This window comes from Tursiops truncatus, chromosome 11, assembly GCF_011762595.2.
Source record: "Tursiops truncatus isolate mTurTru1 chromosome 11, mTurTru1.mat.Y, whole genome shotgun sequence".
Lineage (NCBI taxonomy): Eukaryota > Metazoa > Chordata > Mammalia > Artiodactyla > Delphinidae > Tursiops > Tursiops truncatus.
Window position 1 is genome coordinate 48,094,711 of NC_047044.1, and position 25,313 is coordinate 48,120,023.

The window sequence follows — 25,313 nt, forward strand, 5'->3', positions numbered from 1 at the left end:
AGGAATCACAAAAGAGCCAAGTTTTATTTCCAAAAGAAGAGTCCCTCACCATGACCCACAGATTTCAAAATCTCTTGAGTGGAATGGAGCTACCTCAGAGAACGCTGTGGTTGTATCACCAGAACCTGAAGCCCCCAGAACACCAGAACCAGAACAAAAAGAAGATGTTAACCAAGAAAGGGTTCTTGCACTAGACGCCTCCAGGGTTCCCAAGAGAACCAGATCTCACTCTGCAGACTCCAGAGCTGAAGGGGCTTCAGAAATTGTGGAAAATAAGGAGGCTATAGTAGCAAATCATGTACCAGTTAATGAAAATGTGGAGCTGGAACATTCTACCAAGCTTCTTTCAGAAAACATAGATGGTGGGGTAGGTATATTCACTGTATTTCCTTTCAGAAGCATAGAATTCTTTGTAAATTTCATCATCATTTCAGTAATATTACATTTTGTGCTTAAATTTTTCCATTATTTGTTTTCTTGTCCAGTGTCTGTAGAAGAGTTGATAAGAGGCTGTTGACTTTAGTTATTATGACTTAGTTCTCTTCTTAATAGTTGCCATTTTGTACTGGTTTTACTAAGATATCCCTTCGTTGGGTACACAGCCTGCCTCTGGATTTTATTTATCATATATCAGCACCTGAGTCCTAAGGGACAGATCAAGTTGAGACAGAGAAAGGGAGTAGGCCATTACCTCTGGCGGGGATGGTGAGCTGACTTATACCTAGGCCCTTTTCAATTTCTTATTGTGTACTAGCAGAAAAAACAGAGTCTCAATTGACAAAATGCAAAAGGAAGGAGAGGTCTGGCTAGATCTCAAAAGATCTTGCAGTTCTGCTCTCTTATGTCCCAGCTGGCCTGCGGCAGGTCCCTGCGAGCACATAAGCAGAGGCTGCAGGGACCCGTGCAGACGCCTCACTGCTTCCCCATTTTTCTCCACTCTACTGCTTCCTCCCCATCTCATGTCCACCGCTGACTGGAACCACGGAGAGGCATTTAGAAGTGTTGGAAGACCAGGGGGCATGGGAATCAAGGAAGGTGACATGTAAGTCTGGTGGGCAGGGGAAGGGGTGTCCCCAAAGCAAGCTGTGGACGAGGTAATGTGCTGTTGTTTCTTAGTAATATATTCACTTATGCATAATTGGTAGGAAGGGACTGAGAAATGTTATCTACACTTGATCTTAGCCAAAAGGCCGAGAAGCAATGAGAGAAATGTTATCTTTTGCTGGGATGCACAATAATTCCTTGACGGTATTAAGGGAATTTTAAAGAGTTTCACAATTTAAAGGAAGATTAACAATTAAAGAAAGGTTTCTGTATGACGATGTGCATATAGTTAATGATACCTTACTGTACACTTAAGAATTTGTTAAGAGGGTGGAGTTTTATGTTCTATGTTTTTTACCACAGTTAAAAAAAAGAAAAAGTTTGAATAGAAATTTTTAATAACTTTGAGTTGGATTTTTTTTTTTCCCTAACAGTTGGATAGACTTCTACAGAAAAAAGCTGGACTGACTGTTGTTCCTTCACATAATGTCTTGAGAAATTCTGAATATCAAAGGCAGTTTGTTTGGAAGACCCCTAAAGAAACTACTTCAGCTTTTGCAGCCAATCAGGTAGTTTAATGGATGCAATACATTTTTGAGGAATATCATCTAATCTAGTGTTGCAGATTTACATAGAACTAAGAACTGAAAGAAATTAGATACTTAAGAAGGCCTGAAGGTGGGTTCTAGAAACGTGAAAATGAGAGTTTTGCTAAAATCATCCTATTACTTCTGATTTATAGTAGTAATATTATACTGTCCTAGGCTACTGATGATCATTGTTGCCAGATCCATCACATATACTAAATATGAGACAGGGTAATGAAAACTTGAGGACTGGTAAGTTTTTGCATGCTGTGAATTTTTTTTATTTATTAAAAAATTGTTAAATTGATTGTATTCTGAAATGTTGAATTTTGTTGACTAATATATTGCATGTTTTCTGTCTTCTAAGAAAGGTATAACTGCATTGGATATTTATTTTAATAAGTACAAAATAGGTTGAAAGTGATGCAAGATATATAATTTTGTCCTTATATCAAATGAGCAGTGATAGGAATTGTCAGTTTAACTATATTTATAAATTCAAAAGCTATAATGGTAACTAAATGTGATATTAGGTTTCATTGTATCCTCACACAATTTTAGTATTAGACTACCATTACTAATATATACTCTGTTGTTTTACTACTAGAATTCTCCATACAGTTCTTAGCTCATTTATGTTCTTAACCATACTCCTAGGCTTAGGTAGGAAATACTTCCATTTAGAATATCCCCAAAGGCTCATGACAGCTTAGTCTTTTCTTTCTCACTCACCTATATACTTTATACACCCATAAGGACCAAGAGGATAATTAGATTCAGCAAGACAATAACATGTCATCTTACACTAAGATAGTACCAGTGTTATCCTACAAATTGTAGCAGCTTTAGGCTTGCTTACTTGTTATTCAGTTTTTAAATAACTGAAATTTATATAACATTTTAGGAACACATAAAATAACATAAATCAATACATACCCTTTATAAACCTAGTGAATAGAATCAGTACTTCTTTTGCTGGCTCACAAGTGTTGTTGGATAGAAAGTGTACCTACAAAATTACTTACAGCCTAAAAATCATGACTGTTCAATTTTTGTAGAATATCTTACCTTTAAGGTAGAGGTGATTCAAATCAAAGCCCTATTGACAACTTCTGCATACTTCAGTGAAAGCATTATGTAGAAACGTTCTTTTGATAGTATCAGAAGTATAACATAAAATAAATCACTAGCAATACCTTCACTACTAGCTTTATTGCTTTCATTAGTGAGGGTTTCAGAGAATTTTTTTTGGAAGCAAATGCTCTTTGTTAGTTGAAAGCATATCAGTTTTCGGGTCTGTGGATTGAAGAGCTCTGTGACAGAAACTTTCAAAGCTTGTTGATAGGGAACCTCTAAAGGAGCTGTTCCGTTCTGTTTTATCAGACACCTGTTTTCTGAAAGGATGTCTTATATTAATATGTAAAAGAGTCAGAACAATTTTTGGCAGAAGAGTCCTTGAGGTTATACTGTACTTAAAAAGATATACTGTTTGGTTGTGATCTGTATGAAGGTGTATTATGCAGCGTTGTGAAGCAATACTATACCTTATTTGAACTCCATATCCTTTCTATTTGCTTTCTCTGTAATCAGTGGTAATAGACCATGAAATGGAAACCATATTATGAAATATTAAGGATAAAAGAAAACATTTAAAAATAGAGACATGATAATTACCTCTTTTTTTCCTTGCTTTAAGCTAAAAATAAGCAAAGGAAAAAACCTGAGCAAATGCATATGTCAGATATTCAAAACGTTAAGACTTTTTTATTGTTGTAGGAGGAAAAAAAATTCATGTCAAGGAGGAAAAAAACCCTGCAGAGCTGACAACAGAGTTGCTTTGTAAAGCTAATGTGTATTTTCTTATTATTAAAATCTGCCTATTTTACTATTCTCACTACCAAACTAATAGGGGGGTGGGGAACTTGGGGGAGAAAAGATATGGTTCATTATTTCTTTTGGCTTAAGCATTATTTGATTACAATAACTATTATTCAAAACATAGTAATGAGTAGAGAAAGTTGACCTTTGGATTTTCTCTCCAGCTTTACTGAGCTCTAATTGACAAAAAATTATATATTTATGATGTACGATGTGAAGTTTTGACATATGTATTCATTCTGAAATGATTACCACAATCAAGCTAATTAACACATCTATCACCTCATGTAGTTACCATTTTTTGTGTGTGTGGTGAGAATACTTAAGATCTATCCTTTTAGCAAATTTTAAGTACATAATACAGTATTGTTAACTACATACATGCTGTACTTCAGATCTCCATAATTATTTATCCTGCATAATTGAAACTTTGTACCCTTTGACCAGCATCTCCCCATTTCTCCCACCCCCTGGTCCCTTGCCCCTGGCAACCACCATTCTATTTGCTGCTTCTATGAGTTCCTTTAGATTCCACATATAAGTGGGATCATATAATGCAGTATTTGTCTTTCTGTGCCTGGCTCATTTCACTTAGCATATGTTCTCCAGGTTCATGCATGTTGTTGCAAGTGAGAGGATTTTTTTTTTTTAAGGCTGAATAATAATACATTTTCTTTATCCATTCATCTGTCCATGGACACTTAGACTGATTCCATATCTTGGCTACTGTGAATAATGCTATAATGAACATGGGAGTGTAGATATCTTTTGAGATACTGATTTCATTTCCCTTGGATATATACCTAGAAGTGGGGTTGCTGGATCTATTTTAAATTTTTTGAGGACCCTCTATACTGCTTTCCATAATGGCCATATCAATTTACATTCCCACCAACGGTGGACCGGGGTTCCCTTTTCTCTGCATCCTTGCCAACACTTGTTACCATTTGTATTTTTGATAATAGCCATTCTAACATGTGAGGTGAAATCTCACTGATGTTGGTTTATTCCTTGATGATTAGTGATGTTGAGCACCTGTTCGTGTACCTGTTGGCCATTTGTATGTCTTCTTTGGAAAAAAGTTCCTTTGCCCATTTTTAATCAGATTGCTTTTTTTTAATTGAGTTTTATGAGTTCTTTATTATTTTGAATATTAACTCTTTATCAGATATATGATTTGAAAATATTGTGTCTTGGTTTGATGTAGTCCCACTTGTTTATTTTTGCTTTGGTTGCCTTTGTTTTTGGTGTCAAATCCAAAAAACCATCATCAAGACCCATGTCAAGGATCTTAGCCTATGATTTCTTCCAGAAGTTTTATTGTTTCAGGGCTTACATTCAAGTCTTTAATCCATTTTGAGTTAATTTTTATGTATGGCACAAGACAGTGGTCCATTTTCATTCTTTTGTGTGTAGCTGTCCAATTTTCTCAACACCATTTATTGAAGAGACCCTTTCGCCATTGTATGTTCTTGGCTCCTTTGTCATAAGTTAATTGACCATATACATGTGAGCTTATTTCTGGACTCCTTATTCTGTTCCATTGATCTATATGTCTGTTTTTATGCCTCTTTGCCCATTTTTTAATTGGGTTGTTTTCTTGCTGTTGAGTTGAGTTCCTTAAATATTTTAAATATTGACCCCTTATGAGATGAATGCAGATATTTTCTCCCACTCAATATGCTGTCTCTTCACTCTGTTGATTGTTTTCTGTACAGAAGTTTTTTAGTTTGATGCAATCCCATTTGTTTTTGCTTTTGTTGCAATGGATGTTAATTAGACATGTGAAATGAAATTACAGTCGTATATAATTTTCCCTTTTTTGTATCCTATGATTCAACTTCATATGTGAAATTTTTTAAGCAATTGAAGAAGTTCTGTATATTTAACAAAAAACTAAACTAAAGTAATTTTTTTTTAAGGTTTTCCACAATAAAAGCAAATTCGTTCCACAATTCAAAGGTAACTCATTCATCCATGAAACTGAATACAAAAGAAATTTTAAGGGTTTATCTCCAGTGAAAGAACCAAAACAAAGAAATCATTTGAAGGAGAACGGAAATTTTGAAACAATATCTCCTGAAAAGAAGGTATTTGTCAGCTCTTTAAACAAAATAAAATCCTCATGATTTGAAACTCTCCACGTTTTCTTTTACTTACCACCATTTGGAACTGTACAAATTTCCTTTTACTTATCACCATTTGAGATTTTGTTTTTAGCTAGTTCACTAATTTGCTTATTTATTCACTAAATGTCAAATGTTCATCTAGCACCTGGTAGAAACCAGGCACCAGGTAGGTACTGAGAATACAATGATAACTACACTAAGCCCTAAGCAGTTCTTGGGTCAGTGGGGAGACAGATCTAAATAATTAAATGTAATACAGTGCAGCATATGCTTAGCAATACAGCAGGTAAGTCTGCTATGTCTAATATCAAATGATTGTCCTTATAGTAATGTGAGCTCCAGGGGTTACAGTGGTGATGGAAACACATACTTTAAATTAAATAGTGGAAATCAGATAGAAACACACATCCACACATGTATTTTAAACCATAGCTTTAATATGCCAAATTATAGCCAGTATAATTCACATGATTTACCTTGGTATATACAAACGTACTTCTCTGTGTGAAATTACAGCTGTTTCAGTTACAGCCTCAGGTTAAAATTTTTGTAAATTATAGGTAAATCAGGGGTAAGTCCTATTTTTTGATCTCCTGGAATGTCATACCTGAAATGTTATGGGTTCTAAGAATAAAAATTATATGACTAAAAGTAAAATAATTTATATATATATAAATATACATATATAAAAATTATATATGCATATATATAAGTCATTCATATATATTATATATGATGTATATGTTTAATAATATATATACTTGTTGGACCTATGATGTTCTTGAAAAAAAAAGAATTAAGTTATTCAGTAAAGCTGTGTGCTAACTTACAATAATTAAGTGGAAGGTCCCAATGAGTAACAATTAAATGTAAACTTAGAATATCAAGGGAAAATGTAAGACCAGTGTTCAATAGGTCGTTAACATAAAGTTTATTTATTTAGATGTTTGTTAATTAAAACTTTTTCCTAGCCAAGTATCTAAAATTTTTATTGTTAGAAAATGAAACCATATCCTGAGCTATATACTTCAAGAAACTAACCAGATATACTAGTTTCAAAACTTGCTTGTTGATTTTTTATGATTTCTATGTTATCTTTAGTAGTTAAAGCTTACTTTTAAAAACAGAATTGTAATTCAGTATCCAGCTATACTTTACAACATCTGTGTTTTCACTTTAATGTATAACATAAATTGAGCATAAAAAGTTAAAATTATTTTCATTTTAGTATAATAAAACAGATGATCCTTTAAAATTAGAAGCAGAGATGGAATCAAAAGACTTAAACCAGCCTAAAAAGAAACTTACTCCTTGGAGACATCAAAGGCTTGGGTATGTATTTTGTAAGAAAAATATCATGGTATTTAGATGATCAACATGGTGAAATATTTACTCTCATTTCATTTCTGTTAGGAAGGTGAATTCTGAATATAGAGCAAAATTTCTGAGCCCAGCCCAATATTTTTATAAAGCTGGGACTTGGACACGTGTGAAGGAAAACATACCAAATCAGGTGAGTGTATAAGCTCAGGAAGCCCACATGTTCTTTGGCACTATATCAGTTTGATTTCACAATAGTTTCACCTAGTAACAGAGATGACAGTATGAAAATGTATGATGCGGTAATAGCACTAAAAGTATCAGGAACTTCAATTGTATGTATGAGGATATAGTTTATCAGTGTGTTTAGTTTTTTTAAAAATACTAGCTTAGAGATTAGTATTATTATAAGGTCTTTAAAGTTAAAAATGTTTTTAAAATCAAATATTTATGTTAATGAAGTCAGTTTATAGAATTGTAGCATTATAGATTTGATTATTTTATAACCTTCAGACCTCTCTCAATTCAAGATTGATTAATTTTTCAAGATTAGTTTATCTGACTGACGTGCCCTGTTAGCATGTACTAATAGTGCAGTCTGCAAGCACAAGGAAGGAGTGGCCTGTGTTGATAGAGGTTTGAGTTCTAGTGTTGGGATACCCTGACATATGGGAGAAATTCTGAGGATCCTAAAGAAAGGTTGGAAGAAAAGGGTAATTCTAGAATTGGTGAGTGCTAGTTTAGTACTAGCTTCTTATAGCCAAAGGATAAACGGTGGAGCTTTTTTGGTTATTGTGTAGTTAGCATCTTTTAAACTACATCTTGATGGTTTGCTCCCCTTTCTGTGTGAATAAGCTAAATGAGAACATTTTGGATTAGACATTATAAAGAGAGGGATAATTTGGATGGGGAATGAATCTTATTTAGCTCCATACTTTAAACCATGGCTAACAATTATGTGTAATCAGCCTCTGACACTTTGAGCTTCTGGTTCTTGGCTCTGGCAGCTCCCAGACCTATGTCCTGGTGACGATATTGGGTTGGCCAAAAAGTTCGTTCAGGTTTTTCCATACGATGTCACAGAAAACCCGAACGAACTTTTCGGCCAACCGAATATTACTGGGGGCAAAATTCCTATACTCACCTTGGTGAAATCAAGTTAAAAATGAGAACATTGAAAGCAGCCATGACAGAAGAAAGGAATTGAGTCAGTTTTGAATTCTTGAGCAGTTTCTGACCATGCCAGACCTCCGTGAGGATCTCTGTGCCTGAGGAGTCTGACGGGGAATGGGGGAAAACCCCAGGCAAAGGCAGGAGCAGAGTGTGGCCATAGAGGGCGTGTGTGGCCAGTTGGTAGGTGTCAGCCACTGCCCTGTCGTGTTCCGGTACTTTGCTAGGTTGGGTTCATGAGAAGCTCCTTGTTTTGGAAAGATTATCACTTAGTCTGAGACTTCTTTGAACTAAGATGAGTTGGTATTTAGGCCTCAGATGTAAACATTTAATGGACTCAGAGGACTGTTATGTCTGGAGTCGTGATAATGTGACAGTCCTTATCCTGCCCTTGTGGAAGAGAACATTTTTGTTTTTGTTGTTAATTTAAGATCGGTCTTTAAGATTTCCTATTATAATATCTTGGTAATGTGACTTTTCTGAAGGTTTGTTTTATTAATTGCTATAGGTGGTTGAAAATGTTTAAATTAGTAGAATAGTTTGCCTTAACTTCATGGTCAAAATCATTCAAAAAAACAAATTGGAGTTAGAAAAGAATAAGAATTTTTAGTTATGAGGTTAGCGATCACTGATAGTGCTAATAGTTTTAGTCGATCAGGTCATAGACATTTAATATGGGCCATATTTTCTTATATCTTACATTTTTTTCCCTGGAAGATACTTACTGTATGTGGCTGATTTTGAGGTACCTACGTATAAGGTACTCCCTCATTTTCCTACTCCTAACATTTCATGGAATATTATTCACACTCGTCAAATGCATTTGGACATCAGCGACTTTTTTATCATTAGAATATTAACGCACTTTGAATCATGTTACAGTTTTCTAGTCCATGTATCATCTTCATTTCCCTCTTTCTTCTTTGAGATATTGTACTTTTTAAATCTATTTATAGTCTAGTCACTAGATATTTTATCCTGTGTCCCAAGTTCCTATTCACATAACATTAGGGTAGTTGATTTTATTTGTCCAGTGGTTGTATATTTGTTATCTCTATACTATAACCAGTGGCTCTATTCCTAATGCTCGCTTGAAGGCTGTTTTTTAATAATAATCAGCAACTGCAACTGTTAAGTCCAATCCTCAGAATAACTACTGGATCTGTGTTAAATGTCTTTTTTTCCTGATTGTTAGGTAGTCTTCTAATCCTCCCAACTGCATTGGTTGAGATAATTTTTTTCTAATGTGTCTTCCAGAAATAGGACTTTGTTTCAAGATGAAGTGCCACATTGAGACATTCTGTAATTTGACAGACACTGTAAGGACTTTTAGGTATAAGATGACTCTTCATTTTCAGGGGATGATTTTGGGAAAAGGAGTATTTTATTCCCCAGTTTTCTGAGTTTGAATTTTTCACATATAAATTTTAAACAACTTAGTTGAATTCTTAATTTGGGAAAAGAAATCCAGAAAGGAAAACGTTCTACTTATAGCATTTAATATTATGTAACCTGATGGTGTTACTTGACCTGAAAAGGGGTGTGTGTGTGGCTTTAACTGAGTTAGGCATGGTTTATTCATATCATTTTTAGTAGCTCCTTTTTTTGGCTGTAGGGATTGTTTTTAATACTGAGTTCACACCATTGATTTTTTTTTCTCTTTCTAGTAGAACACCTTACTTTGGAAATATCAGCGTCCTATTTTTTCATCTGAGTTTAGGACTACAGAAGTTTAAAATCATGTATTTGTAAAATATAACAGTACTAAGATTATTAACAAAGATTGCTGATAAAGTCAATTTAAAACATTGAGTTTTGAATGTCAGTAACAAATAGAACTGAATAAAGTTTTACAGAATTTCTGTATCTCCCCTCCCTTCTTTAAAAAAAGTTGATGTCAGATAAAACTAGGTCACTGTGTACATGGAGGGGATGTTCGTCCATCCTCTCATTCATCAATCAGTGAGGTCCTCCCGTATGGATAGAATGCAGCCTTCTCTGCGGCTCCTTCCTGCTCCACCTTACACACAGTGCAGGACTGGTAGGACCCCCTTTTGAAACCACTCCTTCAGTTTATATCTCATTTGTTTATTATGGCATAGATCGTACCAATATTATGATAATGATTTATCATATACGAGGAGATCGGCCTGCTCTACCAGATTGTGAGCACATTGAGTGCAGGAACTTTCTTGCTTATCTTTGCTACCAGCCGTCTAGCTCAGGCCTAGTGCTTAGTCCATACTCAGGACAGGTTGTGGAATCAATGTTGAAAGGCTACATTCTCCCTCACCTCAAGGAGTTCATAGGTTAATGGGGAAGAATGACACAAGCAATAATTCCAGAAGAATGAAATAAGTACTAGTGGGGATATGCACCAAGGGCTTTGAGAACCCAGGGGGGAGGAAGTGATCCTAAGGCATGAAGATGTTATCATGTAGGTGATGGAGTGACCATGACACATTTGAAGCATGGGGGTACTTATTAGAAATAAAATCCGGATTATATCAAGGCACTTTATTACAAGCTTCCCATGCATTCAGAATACACTGGTTAAGAGTTCAACAGACTCAATACCTATTAAATGCAAAAACCATTATTAGTAATTTTCTTTAAAGTATAAGAGTTGAAAAAATGGTAAATGAACATGGCTTAATTTTTTTAACAGTGAAGAAAACAATATTTTGAATTATCTTTTAGGAATGTTTCAGGTTTGGTTCATTAGAGCAGTAGGACTCTTTTGGGATTATGTGTTTTCTTTTGCCCTGGCAGGCGCTGTCCTTTGCTTTGTCTGATTCCCTAGAGATGTAGCACTTGCATCTCTCTGCATCAGTAGTATTTCCTTAAGGAGCTGAGGATATGTTTCTCCAGTTGCTTTTGCAATGCCAATTTTCATTATTTGCCTTTTTGCCTTTAAGTGAGAGAAAAGCAGTTTTTTTCTTTGCTTTTATTTTTTTAACTTTTTATTTTATATTAGAGTATAGTTGATTAACAATTTTGTGATAATTTCAGTTGTACAGCAAAGTGATTCAGTTATACATACACATGTATCTATTCTTTTCCCATTTAGGTTGTTACATAATATGAGAAAAGCGATTTTAGCAGACAGTATCCAGGTATCCTTTTAAGGCTAATATTTGTATTTATGATAGGAAAAAATTATACAATTTTTTGAGAATAAATTATTTTAAGCAGATTATTCAAAACTTTTAAGCTGCAACTTAATTTTTTTACATTGTGGAATTGTATTCAGGGAAGCCAGAAGGTGGCAGTATGATGTATAAAATGAAAGGGTTTCAATGAGTATAAAAGACTCCTTTTCACGTGAAAATATGTTATTTGCATATTAGGGAATTCAAGTCACCTTATATCAGTAGTTCATCAGAACTTTTTTTTGGTATCCTGTTGCTTTGTCGAATATATTACAGTTATTATTTTGTGGGATATTCTTTTAAATTATGTATTTAATACTGGTTTTGCTGATTACAAGGGAATGTTGAGGAATGTGGAGAGGAAAGCCTCATGACTCTCTCAGTGGAGCTTCTGTAGTAGTAGCAGCAGGTGTATATAAGCCCAGAAGTAAAGACTGGGGCTAGGGGTTTCTGGCATGTCAGTACTCTTCCAGAGGTGGGGAAATAGTAATTAGGTTACCTTGTTGCGGACAGCATTCCACCCATGCAAGAACGTGGTTGATTTTCAAGGCAATGTTAAAGTATCTTGGTTACTGAATTAAATGCTACTGAAAATACTAAAAAAAAATTGATTGACAAGTTTGGTATATATTTAGAAGGAAAAATAATAAGGTATTTCAGTGATTCCCATTAATATTCGATTATGGCATTAACCTGTCATTAAGTATGTTTCTGTATTCCTCCCCTAGGGTTCTCTAAATGCCATGTGGTATGCGGAGGTTGGTTGCTTTTGAGTTTTTAAATCTGTAATAATGCATAGAGTACTTGTGTAATTTCAGTTGAAGTAAGAAGTAGGTGTCGATATTTTTCTTAGCTGCTGCAAATTTCTCCCTGCCTGCTGGCCTGAAGTAAAATAACTGCACTGTGCATCAGCTTGACTGTTTTAATTTCTGCTTAAAAATGCACATAGTATATGTGGCTACTTTTGCCTTTCTTTCTCCTTGGTCTCTGGCTGTATTTGTACAATGTCTTGGATATGCTACTTGGTGATATTTGCAAAGGAGCATTTACAATGATACATGATATCTCAACTCTCCTGCATAGGTTAAAGAACTCCGAGAGAAGGCTGAGTTTTATAGGAAACGAGTTCAGGGAACTCATTTTTCTCGGGACCATCTGAATCAGATTCTGTCTGAAAACAACCGCTGTTGGGATGTCTCCTCGACCACGAGCTCAGAAGGAACCATTAGTAGCAACATTAGAGCACTAGATCTTGCTGGGTGAGATGTTATTTGTGGATGGTGGAAAAGTATGTTATAGATTATGTAGATCATGGAATTACATAGGAAAATGATATGAAGACTCAAAAGTCGTCTAGTCTAATGGAAATATACCAGCCACTTATTACATTTCATTATTTTTAGTTTATTCTCTGTGAAAAGTAAAGCTATACATACTTGCTTTACACGCTTGGGTAGAAATAATACATAATTTAAATCTGGAAGATTGGATTTTATAAAATTCCTTCTTAGCAATTAAGAGTAGACTAGGGATGACTATACAGTAGACGTAAAAAACTTTAAAAAGTAAAACAAAAAGAAAAAGGTAACAATAATAAAAACTTAGAGAATATTATCTATTAGTACATTTCCATTATCATTCATTAATGGATTTTTGTGGTTAATATGGAACTTCCACCCCGATTCTATGGAAGAATTCTCTGCTATTTTGGGTTTTAAAGTGAACACAATTAAACTGTTTCTAAGAGGAATAGCACATCGATTTGTAGCAAATAAAATAGTTTTTGGTTTTTATAGTGTATTAGTGTAGCCATACATACCAAATTAACTATAAATTCTAATTATGTGACATCTGATTTTAAAAGTTCATCACAAAATCTGTTAACAGTGACTTGAAAAGATTAATATATCTAAAATATAAAATTGGAATCAGCTTATTTGATCCATAAGTACACATGAGTTTGTGCACAAACCCTAATTGAGTAACTGAACAAGTTAGACCATGTGAGGGGGTCCTAGTTTATGTATGCAGAGGCCACTCGAGAGATACATGTGAGTTTTATCAGCAGTGGTGCAGGCATATATGTGTGATGGGAGGAGTAGAAGGAGATAAATATAATTTATTTTGGAATATTTTAATAGATTGTAACTTTAACTTCTATTGTAAAATGAACTCTTAATTCGATTTTTTTCTTCAGTATCTGGGCAAGGCAATATCAGTGGGAAACAGAGTTGTGAACGATGGAAGGCAATGACGGACTTATTAAAATAAGTATCAATTAGAAACCTCAAACTACTCAATTTAAAATAAAACTTATTTTTGTTATGCAGAGATCCTACAAGCCATAAGACTTTGCAGAAATATCCTTCTACAAAACTAGAAGAAAAAAGACCTATCTTGGAAGAACAGCCCCAGAAAACTACCACAGAGAAATTGGGTGTGTCAGATGCTCCCATACCTGTTAGAAGGCGTCTGGCTTGGGATGCAGAGAACACCACTGAAGACACACAGAAACAGCCAAGAGAGGAGGAGGAAGAGGAGGAAAGGGACAAGCAGGTTAATGTGGGAGAGCTAGAGAAGTTGGAAGTACAGGAAAAATCTAAAGCAGACAAAATAAAAGAAGGGTGAGCGTTTTAAATTAATCAGTATATAGACGCATTATTGTTCACAGTTAATATGTATTTCGTTTTGTCACTAATTAATTATAGTGGTTTACACTTTGGTTTTATGACTAATAAAGAGCAGATTTTACTTTAATGTCACAAAATAGGCATTTCTTTATGGTTTATATAATTTGATTCACTCAGGTATTTGAGTCACCACTACTTGGTAGTTGAACACTTGAACATTGAGCTACTTGGGGAGGAAGTAGTTAGGGTTATTTTCATTTATATTCTCCTAATTATGATTTGCTAGATATCTCTGGAAGTATGACTTTGTGACTTGAAGAAAATAACTGATATTCTTTACTATCAGATGGTTATACTACCAAAAAGAAAGAAAAGATGTTTTGTAATATTAAAATAAGTGATTTCCTACCAAATGTAAAATAGATAGCTAGTGGGAAGCAGCTGCATAGCACAGGGAGATCAGCTTGGTGCTTTGTTTCCACCTAGAGGGGTGGGATAGGGAGGGTGGGAGGGAGATGCAAGAGGGAAGAGATATGGGAACATATGTATATGTATAGCTGATTCACTTTGTTATAAAGCAGAAACTAACACACCATTGTAAAGCAATTATACTCCAATAAAGATGTTAAAAAAATTTTTTTTAATAAAATAAGTGATTTCTGCAAATAGCTAATTTCCATTGATTTATATGCAGAATGCTTTGGGGAGTGGTTCTCTGCCATTGGTTATGGTATTTTTTTGTCCATAGTCCAATGCCCTTAGCATTCATTCGTGAGTTTTGCAGCTAATATGGAAGTTAGGTTCTGATATAATGGAAGAATTCTCTGGTGTGTTGCTGACTTGCAGTGATCTTAACTCTTTTCCAATATTCAGTTACTCTTAACTGTGCGTAGATTTGTTTATTTTTTTCAGAAAGAAAATGGCCTTCTCTTATAGGTCTATAGTTTAATTGCATAATGATGGCAAAGTATTTTTTTATTATATTTTCTGGAGGACATGCTTCATAATTGTTTTAATTTGTAGGTCGGAGTCGTCTTCTATGTCCTCAGGAAAAGGAGGCAGGCTTCCTACTCCGAAGCTAAGAGAACTTGGTGGAATCCAGAGGACTCATCACGATCTTACCACTCCAGCTGTTGGTAACAGGCAAACACTGTGCAGTTCTTATTTCACCTGCTTTCTCTACATGATAATTTAGTTTAATCAAAATATAACATCTTTTGCATTTTTCTAGGTGGTGCTGTTTTAGTGTCTCCATCTAAAATGAAGCCTTCAGTTGCAGAACAGAGAAAAAGAATGTCCTCTCAGGATGGCTTAGAAACTTTTAGGAAGGTAAATATTTATATTTTGGAGAAAAACATCTCTTCAGGAAGTGATTATTTTAGTCACATGCAATAAGTGAATGAGAAGTTCCGATTTTAGAAAATTCTGCCTATCATATATGGAGATGATGCTCTTAACTTACTTTCAGAAGGCAAAGGCATTGAATTGTTTTTTTTGGGTAGTGGCACTGTATTTCTGCTATACTTTCAATTTTTGTCAGTAGTGACAACAGGAAGAGAGAGAAGAAAAGCAGTACTATTGATTGAGCATCTTCTGTGGCAGTTTTGTTCCAGCTATGTTCCAGATGCTGATTTAACACTAGAGATGTAGCAGTGAAAGGAGCAGGTAAAAATCCTGGCCCTCACTGAACTTACATTCTAGTGGAGGAGAGAGACAATAAACAGGATAACTAGGTAAAATGCATAGTATTTTAGATAGTGATAAGAACTAAGGAGAAAAATAAAGCAGGGGAAGTGAGTAGGAAGTGGCGAGGGAAGTTCTCACTGAGAGGGTAACATTTGAGCAGAATCTGAAGCAGGTGAAGGACTGACCCATATGCATATCTAGGAAGGCATTCCAGGCAAAAAGAATAGCAAGTGCAAAGTCCTCCAGGTGAGAAGGTACCTGATTCTTTGAGGAACAGGCAGGAGTGGAGCTGAGAGCAAGAAAGGGAGAACAGGATGGGCAATGAGGTCAGAGGCATAATGAGGAACTCAATTGTGTAGGGCCTTATAGGTCATAGCAAAGACTTTGAATTTTATTCTGAATGAAATGGAAAGCCTTTAGAGGGGCAGAGGAGTGATATGATTTGACTTGGGTTTTTCCAAGGTCACTCTGGCAACTGTATTGGGAATAGACAGTAGGGGTGCAAGAGCAAGGGCCTGAAACTGGTTAGTCAGTTACAATATCCAGGCAAGAGGTGATGGTCATTTGGATCATAGCAGTAGCTGTACCAGGAGCTAGATTTGGTTATTTTCCATTGTCTACCCCTTGGTTGCTGGTAGGCAGAGGAGTCATTAAACTCACTGAACACAGTCATTTTTTTCCTTTGTTTTCTTACAGAAGCTACTATTATAATAACATTAAATCTGTAAGTCATTCAGTTTGCAGTGAATTATCCCTGTCATTCAGTTGCCCTTGGTTAATATCATTCTGTATCTCTTCTTTTTTACCATAGGAATTAGGAAGACTATATTATATTATCCAGAAATATTTTCACCTTGAATTGTGGGAGTGTTGTGGGGCAGCAGCAATTTGGGGAACTTCTGTGGGGATGATCATAATAGCTAGCATTTACTGAGCACTTACTATGTTCTAGGCTCCGTGCTAAGTACTTTACATGTGTTAATTTGTTCAGTCTTCATAATGGTGGAGTAGGATTTGTCCCCAGGCAGTCTGTTCTCAGAGCCCACATTTTTAACCCCTAAACAACACTGTCTCACAAGACTTGAGAGTAGAATTCTCATGATATTGGTTTGATAGTCAAGTACCATCTGTACATTTTAAAAATGATATTAAAAACCCAAGTGTATGTTAGCTCACTTCATTCAGCAGATGTTTCTTATCCATTTACTTACATGCTAGATGCTGTGGTTGTGATAATGAGCAAAAATAGACATGGTACATGATTTTGTTGAACCTACAGTCTTGTGAGAATCACACCCCCAAAAAAGTAAAATTAAAACTAATAATAGTTTCAAAGAAGTATATAGTGCTGTCCTGGAAGGAATTGACCTAGTCATGGAGATCAGGAAGCTTCTTGAAAGTCAAGGATGCTTCTTTGAAGAAGTCATAATTGAGTTGAGATATAGAGGAAGAAGAAGAGTTAACCAGGTAAAAAGGGAGGGGAGGAGAAGCATAGCATATGCCACAGTCCCGTGGAGAGAAAGGGCATATTTTTTTGTTTTTATTTTTGATGTGGACCATTTTTTTTAAGTCTTTATTGAATTTGTTACAATATTGCTTCTGTTTTATATTTTGGTTTTTTGGCCACGAGGCATGTGGGATCTTAGCTCCCTGACCAGGGATCGAACCCACACCCCCTGCATTGGAAGGTGAAGTCTTAACCACTGGACCACCAGGGAAGTCCCATGGACATAGAGTTTTAGGAAACAAAGACCAGTGCAGTGTGTGGCAGGGAGCAGGAGCACGATGAGGCTGGAAGAGACAGCAATATTGAGAATTTCTTTCATCTCAAGTAAAATGGAAAACGACTGAAATATTTTAAATATGAGAGTGTTGTGATTGATTTATGTTTTGCAAGATCTCTCTGGCTGCCGTGGAAGGCAAGAGTGGACTGTGGATACCTTTGAGAGCCCATTGCAGTAGTCCTGATAGGAGCTGTGATAGCTTGGACTAAAGAGGGTGGGCATAGACGTGAGTGAAACTGAAGAATTGTGTAAGGGGAACAATGTCAAGGCCTGGAGCTGGGTTGGATAAGGACTTCTAGGTTTCTGGCTTGCCCAGCAGGATTGATGGAGAGTGCCACGCACTAAGAGAACTCTGCACGAAAGCCATCTTTGGAGGGGAATATCAGGAGTTTCGTTTTCATTCACTCAGTTCAGAATTTACTGTGCTCTTACTATGTATCAAACACTGTTCTGGGATCTGGGGATTCATTGGTAATCAAGATAAAATTCCTGCGATCGTGGAACTTACATTTTCATTGGGAGAAGTAGACAAATGATTTTTTAAAAAAGAATTTCAGATAGTAGTAAGTGCTATCAATTAAATAAAACTGAAAATGACCTCCAAGAGGTGGGTGAGACTGCTTTAGTTTGGGTCATCAGGACAGGCACCTCTGAGGAGGTGACATTTTAGCAAGACCTGGCTGATGAGGGAGGTGCCCATGCAGAGATCTGGGCTGGAGATTGTTTTCCAGGTAGAAGGAACAGCAAGTGCAGGTGAACAACAGTGAGCGTTTCATCGAGAGTGAAGAGGTCTGTGTGACTGGAGCCTGGAGAAAGCAGGGGAGAGGGTGGGAATGAGGGTGGAAAGGGAGTGGGCAAGGGAGCTGGGTAAGGAGTGGGATGTTCTTCTAATGGCACTGGGAAGCTCTTGGAGGATTTTAAGCAGTAAAGCAGATATAGATCTCTGATACACTTGATAACTAAAATCACTCTGGCTACTCAGTGGAGAATGGGCTATACTGGGGGAGAGTAGAAGCAGTGAGGCCAATAAGGAGGCTTTTAGGTTCAAGAACAGATCATAAAGTCAAATTAAACCTGGGAACCCCATGTATTACAAATATTCTATAGATTTAATTCAGGTTTTAACAGTAATGAAACCAATTTGACAGAAGTTCCAAATTCTACATATATGTATACAAAAAGAAAAAACCAAAAGAACGATTTTCATAAGAGATCTTTGTAATTAAAAAGGGAAGCAGGGGCTTCCCTGGTGGTGCAGTGGTTGAGAGTCCGCCTGCCAGTGCAGGGGACACGGGTTCATGCCCCGGTCTGGGAAGATCCCACATGCCGCAGAGCGGCTGGGCCCGTGAGCCATGGCTGCTGAGCTTGCGTGTCTGGAGCCTATGCTCCGCAACAGGAGAGGCCACAACAGGGAGAGGCCACAACAGTGAGAGGCCCGCGTACCGCAAAAAAAAAAAAAAAAAAAAAAAAAGGGAAGCAAGTGGAAAATTTGTGATTTTATCTTAGATCTTGATTTAAAAATATTTGTTTTTTGGATGAGACCCCAGGCTATCTCCCCTTTGAAGCAATAAGCCCTCTAATTGCAGAAAATGATGCCTAAGGTCAGAAAGCAATGTTTTGAACATTACATTGATAAACTCAAAGTTAATAACTAAAGGCAACAATTACAAGGAATGATCAGGAAAGTTTGGGGCTATATTTGATTTTACTTGTTTACATTCTCCTAAAAAGTAAAATTATACAGGGACTTTTCTATTCATGATATACTATCATTGTGGAAAAATAGAAAATACTGAGCAAACCAAAAAAGAAGGTAATTCATACCTACTGTTCAGAAACATCCGTTGTTGAATTTGAGTTTAGATATATAGTGTATTTGTTTATTATACTGTAGATAAGTTTTCATAATACATTTTTCTCACCTAGCAATGTATTGTGAACATACTTCCATACCATTAATTTATAATCTGACTTTTAATTGTGATATGATGTACGATCTGTAGTTATACTATAGTTTTTTTTTAACTAGATGCTCATTGTTGAAATGTATTTTTTAAAACTAGATGCCTATTGTTGTTATTTCTTAGTTTTACTTTATTTTGAAAAAATGCTCTAAAGAAATCCATTCTTTACCTGCATTTTTGTTCATACTGTTGTTACCTATTTTTATGTAAATACTCCCTAAGTATTAATTGTGTGGTCAAAGAGCCACAGTATTAAGGTTTTTGCTATCTTGCCAGCTCCCCTGGAAGGTTGTCCTACCAGTAACACTGGATAAGAGTGCCAGTTTTCTGCATCCTTGTCAGCTCAGGGTATTATAGTTTGTTTGTTCTAATTTATCTTTGTAATTTGGTAAGTGAAAAATTACTATGTCATTGCTTTTATTTTGTAATTATTTGATTATCAGTGAGGTGTGGAATATGTTTGCTATTTGTAATTTGTATGTATATGAATTGCTGACATGTATCCTTTTTCTACCTTTAAATTAGGTTTATCTTACTACTTTTAAAGAAATATTTATGTAACAGTGATAATAATTCATTGTCCGTCCAGTAAGTTGTATATTTTCCCCAAGTTTGTCATTTTTCTTTCATTTTTTAAATATTTACATATCTTTTGTTTTTACTTAGCTAAATATCTTTATCTATATCGGTTGTTAGGCTTATAAAACCTTCCCCACATGGAGGTTACATAAATTTTCCCCATATTTTTTCCTACTGCTTTTATGGTTATATACTTTTGTGTGTTTAAATGTTTGTTTTGTTTATATATGTACACTCGCATATACGTATTTTGTTTTGTTTTTGTCATTTAGAAAGAAAGTCGTGCTATACCCCTCCTGACTTCTCCAGCTGCTGGTCTAAAAACAATTGATCCCTTGCCTTTGAGGGAAGATTCTGAACCCAATATCCCCAAATTTGCTGAGACAACTCTTCCAGTTTCAAAAATTCCAGAAAATCCAACTAACACACCTGGGCAGTCTCCATCTCCACCCTGTGCCCCATCCTACTGGCATCCTTCTCGTCGAATTCAGGGCTCCCTGAGAGATCCAGAATTTCAGCATAATGGTAATTACTTGGATTTTAGTTTTTTGTCTATTAAAATGAAAGTGTTATACTGATAGATACAAAGGCTCTGAGTATATACTATGTATTAATAAGTTGTGTTATTTAGTTTTTTAGTTAATGTAATAGATTTCTTTAAATAGAAAAAAATCTCATCTCTGGAACACTCAGTTGTGCTGTACCCAAGTTCACTTTGGTCTAAGTGTGAGGTGTCTCTCATGTTCTTTCCCATAAACATCCAGGCAACTCACTAAGTGCCATAGCACCTCTTCCCCAGGCGTGACAACCAAAGATGTCTTCAGACATTACCAAATGTTGCCTGGTTGTAGAATTCAAGGTCATAAAATATTTTCCTTTGGTTTTATTAGGTGTTGCTCTGCTGTTTTCTAACGTCCACTATTATGACTGAGAAGTCTGAAGCTCTTTTTATTTTTGATCTTTTGTTTGTGGCTTTCTTTTTTTTCCTGGCAGCTCTTGGCATCTTCTCTTTATACCCAGTGCTCTGAAGTTTTATAGTGGGTCCCTTTTCATTCATTTTGCTAGTACTCACTAGACCTTTTCAATCTGAAAAGTCATGTTCCTCAGTTCTGGGAAATTTTCTCAAGTTATTTAGTCAGTGATTTCTTCCCCTCCACTTTCTATTTCTTCCTTCCAGCACTACTATTTTTCAGATGTTGGACGTGTTGAACATGATATTTTCTTATCTTACCTCTCCTATTTTCCATGTCTGTCTTTTTGTTTTAATTTGAAAGGGTCACTAATTTTTATCTTCTACTTGAGTTTTTAAATGATATTTTGCTATATTTTTAATTTCTAAGATTTTTTAAACACTACATACTCCTTTTATACAGCATCCAGTTCTTATTTCATGGATGGCATGTTTTATCTGTTTGAGGAGATAAATGATATATATAATACCCCTATTTTGAATATGTGCCCCCAGTTGAATCCGGTGTCCTTCAGTCAAAGTAGCTCTGATAAACCTTCTCCAGCAATGAGACCTCCATTCCTCTTTTGGGAGAGTTACCCTGCTGTACAAATTTGAAGAAGGATCTGGCAGACTTTTGTAGAAAGACTTTCAACTAGATTCCTGACTCAGTTTTACCTTCGCTCCAACTCTCAGTGGTACTCAGAACTCCCAAAACCCCAGCCATCAGGGGAGCAAATTGGTTGCTTCTTGGTATCCCTCCTCTGCTGCTAAGGATTCAGCTCACTTGGCTATGATGACCACATACTCACTGCCCTTCCATTTGCTTCCCACTTTCCAAAATTTTGTTGCTGTTTTCTTGCTTCCCATTTTCGCTGTCCTGTGGGTTTATATCACTTTTGTAGATGTGTGTAGTGCAGCTGCCATCTTTAAAGAGAAGCTTACTGTATTTCTTTAAAGTTAGAATAAATCAGTATTTTCACTGAAAAGAATCCCAGGAGATTATCCATTGTTTGTTTACATATTTGCTAAGTACATTATGAATTAATGAATGGCCCTTTGGCAGTAATTTCTATTAAAGTTATAAAATTAATAAATTTTCTGACAGCCTACCTTCACTTAGAGTTGACTATAAATAAGATACACTGTTGGGTGGCTTTGAAGGATAATTTCTTCTGGCTTTTTTTTTTTTTTAAGTGGGAAAATCAAGGATGAACAATTTCCAGTTACCCCAGCAAGAAGCCTTTAATGATGAAGGTATTTTAATAGTCAAAGAACACAAGATAAAAGTATAATGTTTTATTATATAGTAGTTCATAATAGTATGATCTTACATTTGGTTAGCACTTTATAGTTTACAAAGTACTTCCACAGATGTCATTTCATTAGAACCTTGAAACCCTGTGAAGAGGGTGAAATTATCCCCATTTTATAAATGAGTAAACTGGAAAATAAGCCTTGAAGAATCTTTTTTAAAACAAACAGTTGGCAAGAGATTGTGCCTAGCATCACACCTAAGGTCAGTACTCTGTTTTACAGCCTGGGTAGCTGGTGGCTCAGGAATTCAACCTAGCATTATATCCATCATTTTTTTCATATGTCTGTATATTCTTAAAATATATATAATTAGGGAAAATGAATTTTTTTTCTTTCGTTCTGACAAATTCACTTGCTTCTAATAGTGGCAGGAGGAATTTTGAATTCTCAGTGTTGAACAATTGAAATTACTATTTTAAATGCACCCTAAGAAGTATGAAATTACTAAATTTATAAATTTTGAATTTGAAATTAAATTTGAATTAATACTTTATGTATTATAGCTTCACACACATTAAAGGTTTTCTCTTAGCAAGTTTGAGACTTTTTTCAGAATTCAGTGAGCTGGAAATCAAGTTGCTCTGTTTTGAAATGCCAATATCTGGACACTTTGAATCCAGTTCTGTTTTCTTTTTAATGGAAGAACAGTGTTTACAAATAACTTGATAAGAGATTTACTTGCTCCGATTGTGGAATTTCACTAATAATGAAGGGTAGCATATTAAAGTCAGACATTATTTCTACATTAAGTGAAATTATTTTAGAAATGTGATGTGAGTACCATGTTAAGGTATGGCGTTTCATTTTTAAAACATTAAAGTTCTGCTCAAACAGCTGTGCTTTTTAAAGTAGGACGAGACAATATGATGATGAACTGTTTCCGAGTAATACTGAAATCACAGGCCAAGTGTTTAGGTAATGACATAGTGGGATTTCAGGAAGGAAACAGAATGCTCATTTAACATTAAAATGTTTGATTTCTAAATATGATAAACTTGGAAAATTACTATGAACTATCCTAAAAATGTTGATATCTTGTATTTTAATAGATTACTGGTTTCTGACAGAGGCAATATTGACATTACAAAGCTTGATGCTTTTAATTTGCTGTTAATGTTTTGAAACATAGTATTTTTATAAGACATATTTTTTGCACTGAATATAATTCTTTCGTTGCAGATGAGGACAGATTGTCGGAGATTTCTGCTCGCTCTGCAGCTTCTAGTCTCCGGGCTTTTCAAACTCTGTCACGAGCTCAGAGAAGGAAGGAGAATTTCTGGGGCAAAACATAATTAGACATACACCTAGTTAAATTGTTTTTATCTAGGGGAACCACTGGCATAATCTTCTTTATTGCTTTACTATGTTAAGACTACAAGTGTTTGGATTTTTTTCTAACATTTCCTACCTAAAAAAAATTGTTTGATTTTTCAATAGCCAATTCAATTTACTTGGAAAATTTTTAACATAGGTTCATAAAAATTTAACTTTTGAAGAATTCGTTTTGCATCTGTCCCAAAGTACAAAGACATAGAGTATATAGTTCTTCACATGTTCTAACTTGTATTAGGTGTCAGGGGTAGCTGGTAGAATTGTGAATTTCATCTATCCAGAGAATATTCTTAAAAATGAATAAAGTGAAGTAAAAATTAAGATATAAGTGTGAAGTATACATTCCCCCCAAGACTGGCTTTATGTATGTTTACAGTTGTAGATGTCATAAAATGAGTTTGTTGTTCCTTTAACTTTTGCTGTGGTGTTTATTTTTATTTTAGTACCTTCTGTATATGGTTACAGTGTTAAAATAATTGTTCTTTAGATTGAAAATACCAGCTTTTGTATATACTTATTTATGTAACAAAGTTTGCTGAGAGAATATGTATATTTTTGATCTTTGTGTGTATTCTGTTTGTATAAGGACTTTGGCTTACATTTGAATAATGTCTGAATTTTGAAAAATTATTTGTAAAATGGAGAATTATAACTTTGTAGACATTTTGAAATAAAAATTGATCAAGTGTTTCAGTTCTGTTTGTTTCAAGGGTTTGGCTTCTCTAGAAAGTTATTATCTGGAACAAATAATTATTTTTTAAAAACATTCTACTCACAACAACTTAAACATATCATACTTCTTTTGCAGCTTGGTCCAAATGCAGCAAAACTGAGTCCACAATGTTTTTGCACAAATGTAGGAAAAATGTAGAATTTCCAAGGCAAACTCATTTTTTAAAAATTTAACACAAACTTTTTTTTTTTAAGAATTTTTGTTTTTAACATATTTATTTTTGGCTGCACTGGGTCATTGCTGCACGTGGGCTTTCTCTAGTTGCAGTGAGCAGGGGCTACTCTTCGATGCGGTGCACGGGCTTCTCATTGCGGTGACTTCTCTTGTTGCAGGGCACGGGCTCTAGGCGTGCAGGCTTCAGTAGTTGTGGCTCATGGGCTCTAGAGTGCAGGCTCAGTAGTTGTGGCGCACGGGCTTAGTTGCTCCGTGGCATGTGGCATCTTCCCAGACCAGGGCTGGAACCCATGTCCCCTGCATTGGCAGGCAGATTCTTAACCACTGTGCCACCAGGGAAGTCCCTAACACAAACTTTTTGACTATACTTCTTTACTCTTAGGACATGTTCTGTGGTCTTACTCTTTATCTTGCAGGTCATGATAAACTTAATTTTCTAAAAAGTATGGATTTCATAAAATATTTACAATAGATAGAAGGTACTGAAGATGATACACAGAATATTCATGCCTGTTGGTTAGAAAGCAAGTGAACAGTCTGTTCTAAAGTGCTTAATTTGGTCGAGTGTTTTTGCAAATCACTGATTCACAATAAGTCTTAAAGATCTTATGTTACCATGAGGTTATAAAGAACTGTGGTCATGCAAAGTATTTGCTTACATTTCACAGACCTTTTAAAAACGTTTGTTAATTTAAAAACTAAGGCACTAAAGATGGAAATAAAAACTAGAAATTAGTGTATAATTGGATTTGAGAACACAGAACACAGATCATCTTGGCTTCTATACAAATGTGTACTGAGGCATATTGTAAAATAAATTTGAAACATTATTTCTCTGGAAGCTTAGATGTATCATTGTGTTCTTTCTAAAAAGCTTGTTAGTTT

At 35.3% G+C, this 25,313-nt stretch overlaps 1 protein-coding gene across 4 annotated transcripts in view; it reads left to right on the top strand.

Moving 5' to 3' along the window:
• Window positions 1-24,214, top strand: part of MDM1 (Mdm1 nuclear protein) — a 29,118-nt gene extending 4,904 nt beyond the window's left edge. The window contains exons 3-15 of one of the 4 annotated variants that reach the window (XM_019918617.3): window positions 3-367; window positions 1,479-1,613; window positions 5,432-5,599; window positions 6,867-6,970; window positions 7,052-7,151; window positions 12,009-12,038; window positions 12,364-12,539; window positions 13,611-13,904; window positions 14,934-15,046; window positions 15,142-15,239; window positions 20,196-20,448; window positions 22,070-22,129; window positions 23,369-24,214. In XM_019918617.3, the coding sequence (XP_019774176.2) occupies window positions 3-367; window positions 1,479-1,613; window positions 5,432-5,599; window positions 6,867-6,970; window positions 7,052-7,151; window positions 12,009-12,038; window positions 12,364-12,539; window positions 13,611-13,904; window positions 14,934-15,046; window positions 15,142-15,239; window positions 20,196-20,448; window positions 22,070-22,129; window positions 23,369-23,481 (2,009 nt within the window). In that variant the 3' untranslated portion in view covers window positions 23,482-24,214. Of the gene's footprint in view, window positions 1-2; window positions 368-1,478; window positions 1,614-1,957; window positions 3,471-5,431; window positions 5,600-6,866; window positions 6,971-7,051; window positions 7,152-12,008; window positions 12,039-12,363; window positions 12,540-13,610; window positions 13,905-14,933; window positions 15,047-15,141; window positions 15,240-20,195; window positions 20,449-22,069; window positions 22,130-23,368 lie in introns of those variants that run through there. The other 3 variants (XM_019918618.3, XM_073788407.1, XM_033866342.2) reach the window with 3 other exon arrangements.
• The last annotated feature ends 1,099 nt before the right edge of the window (window positions 24,215-25,313 follow it).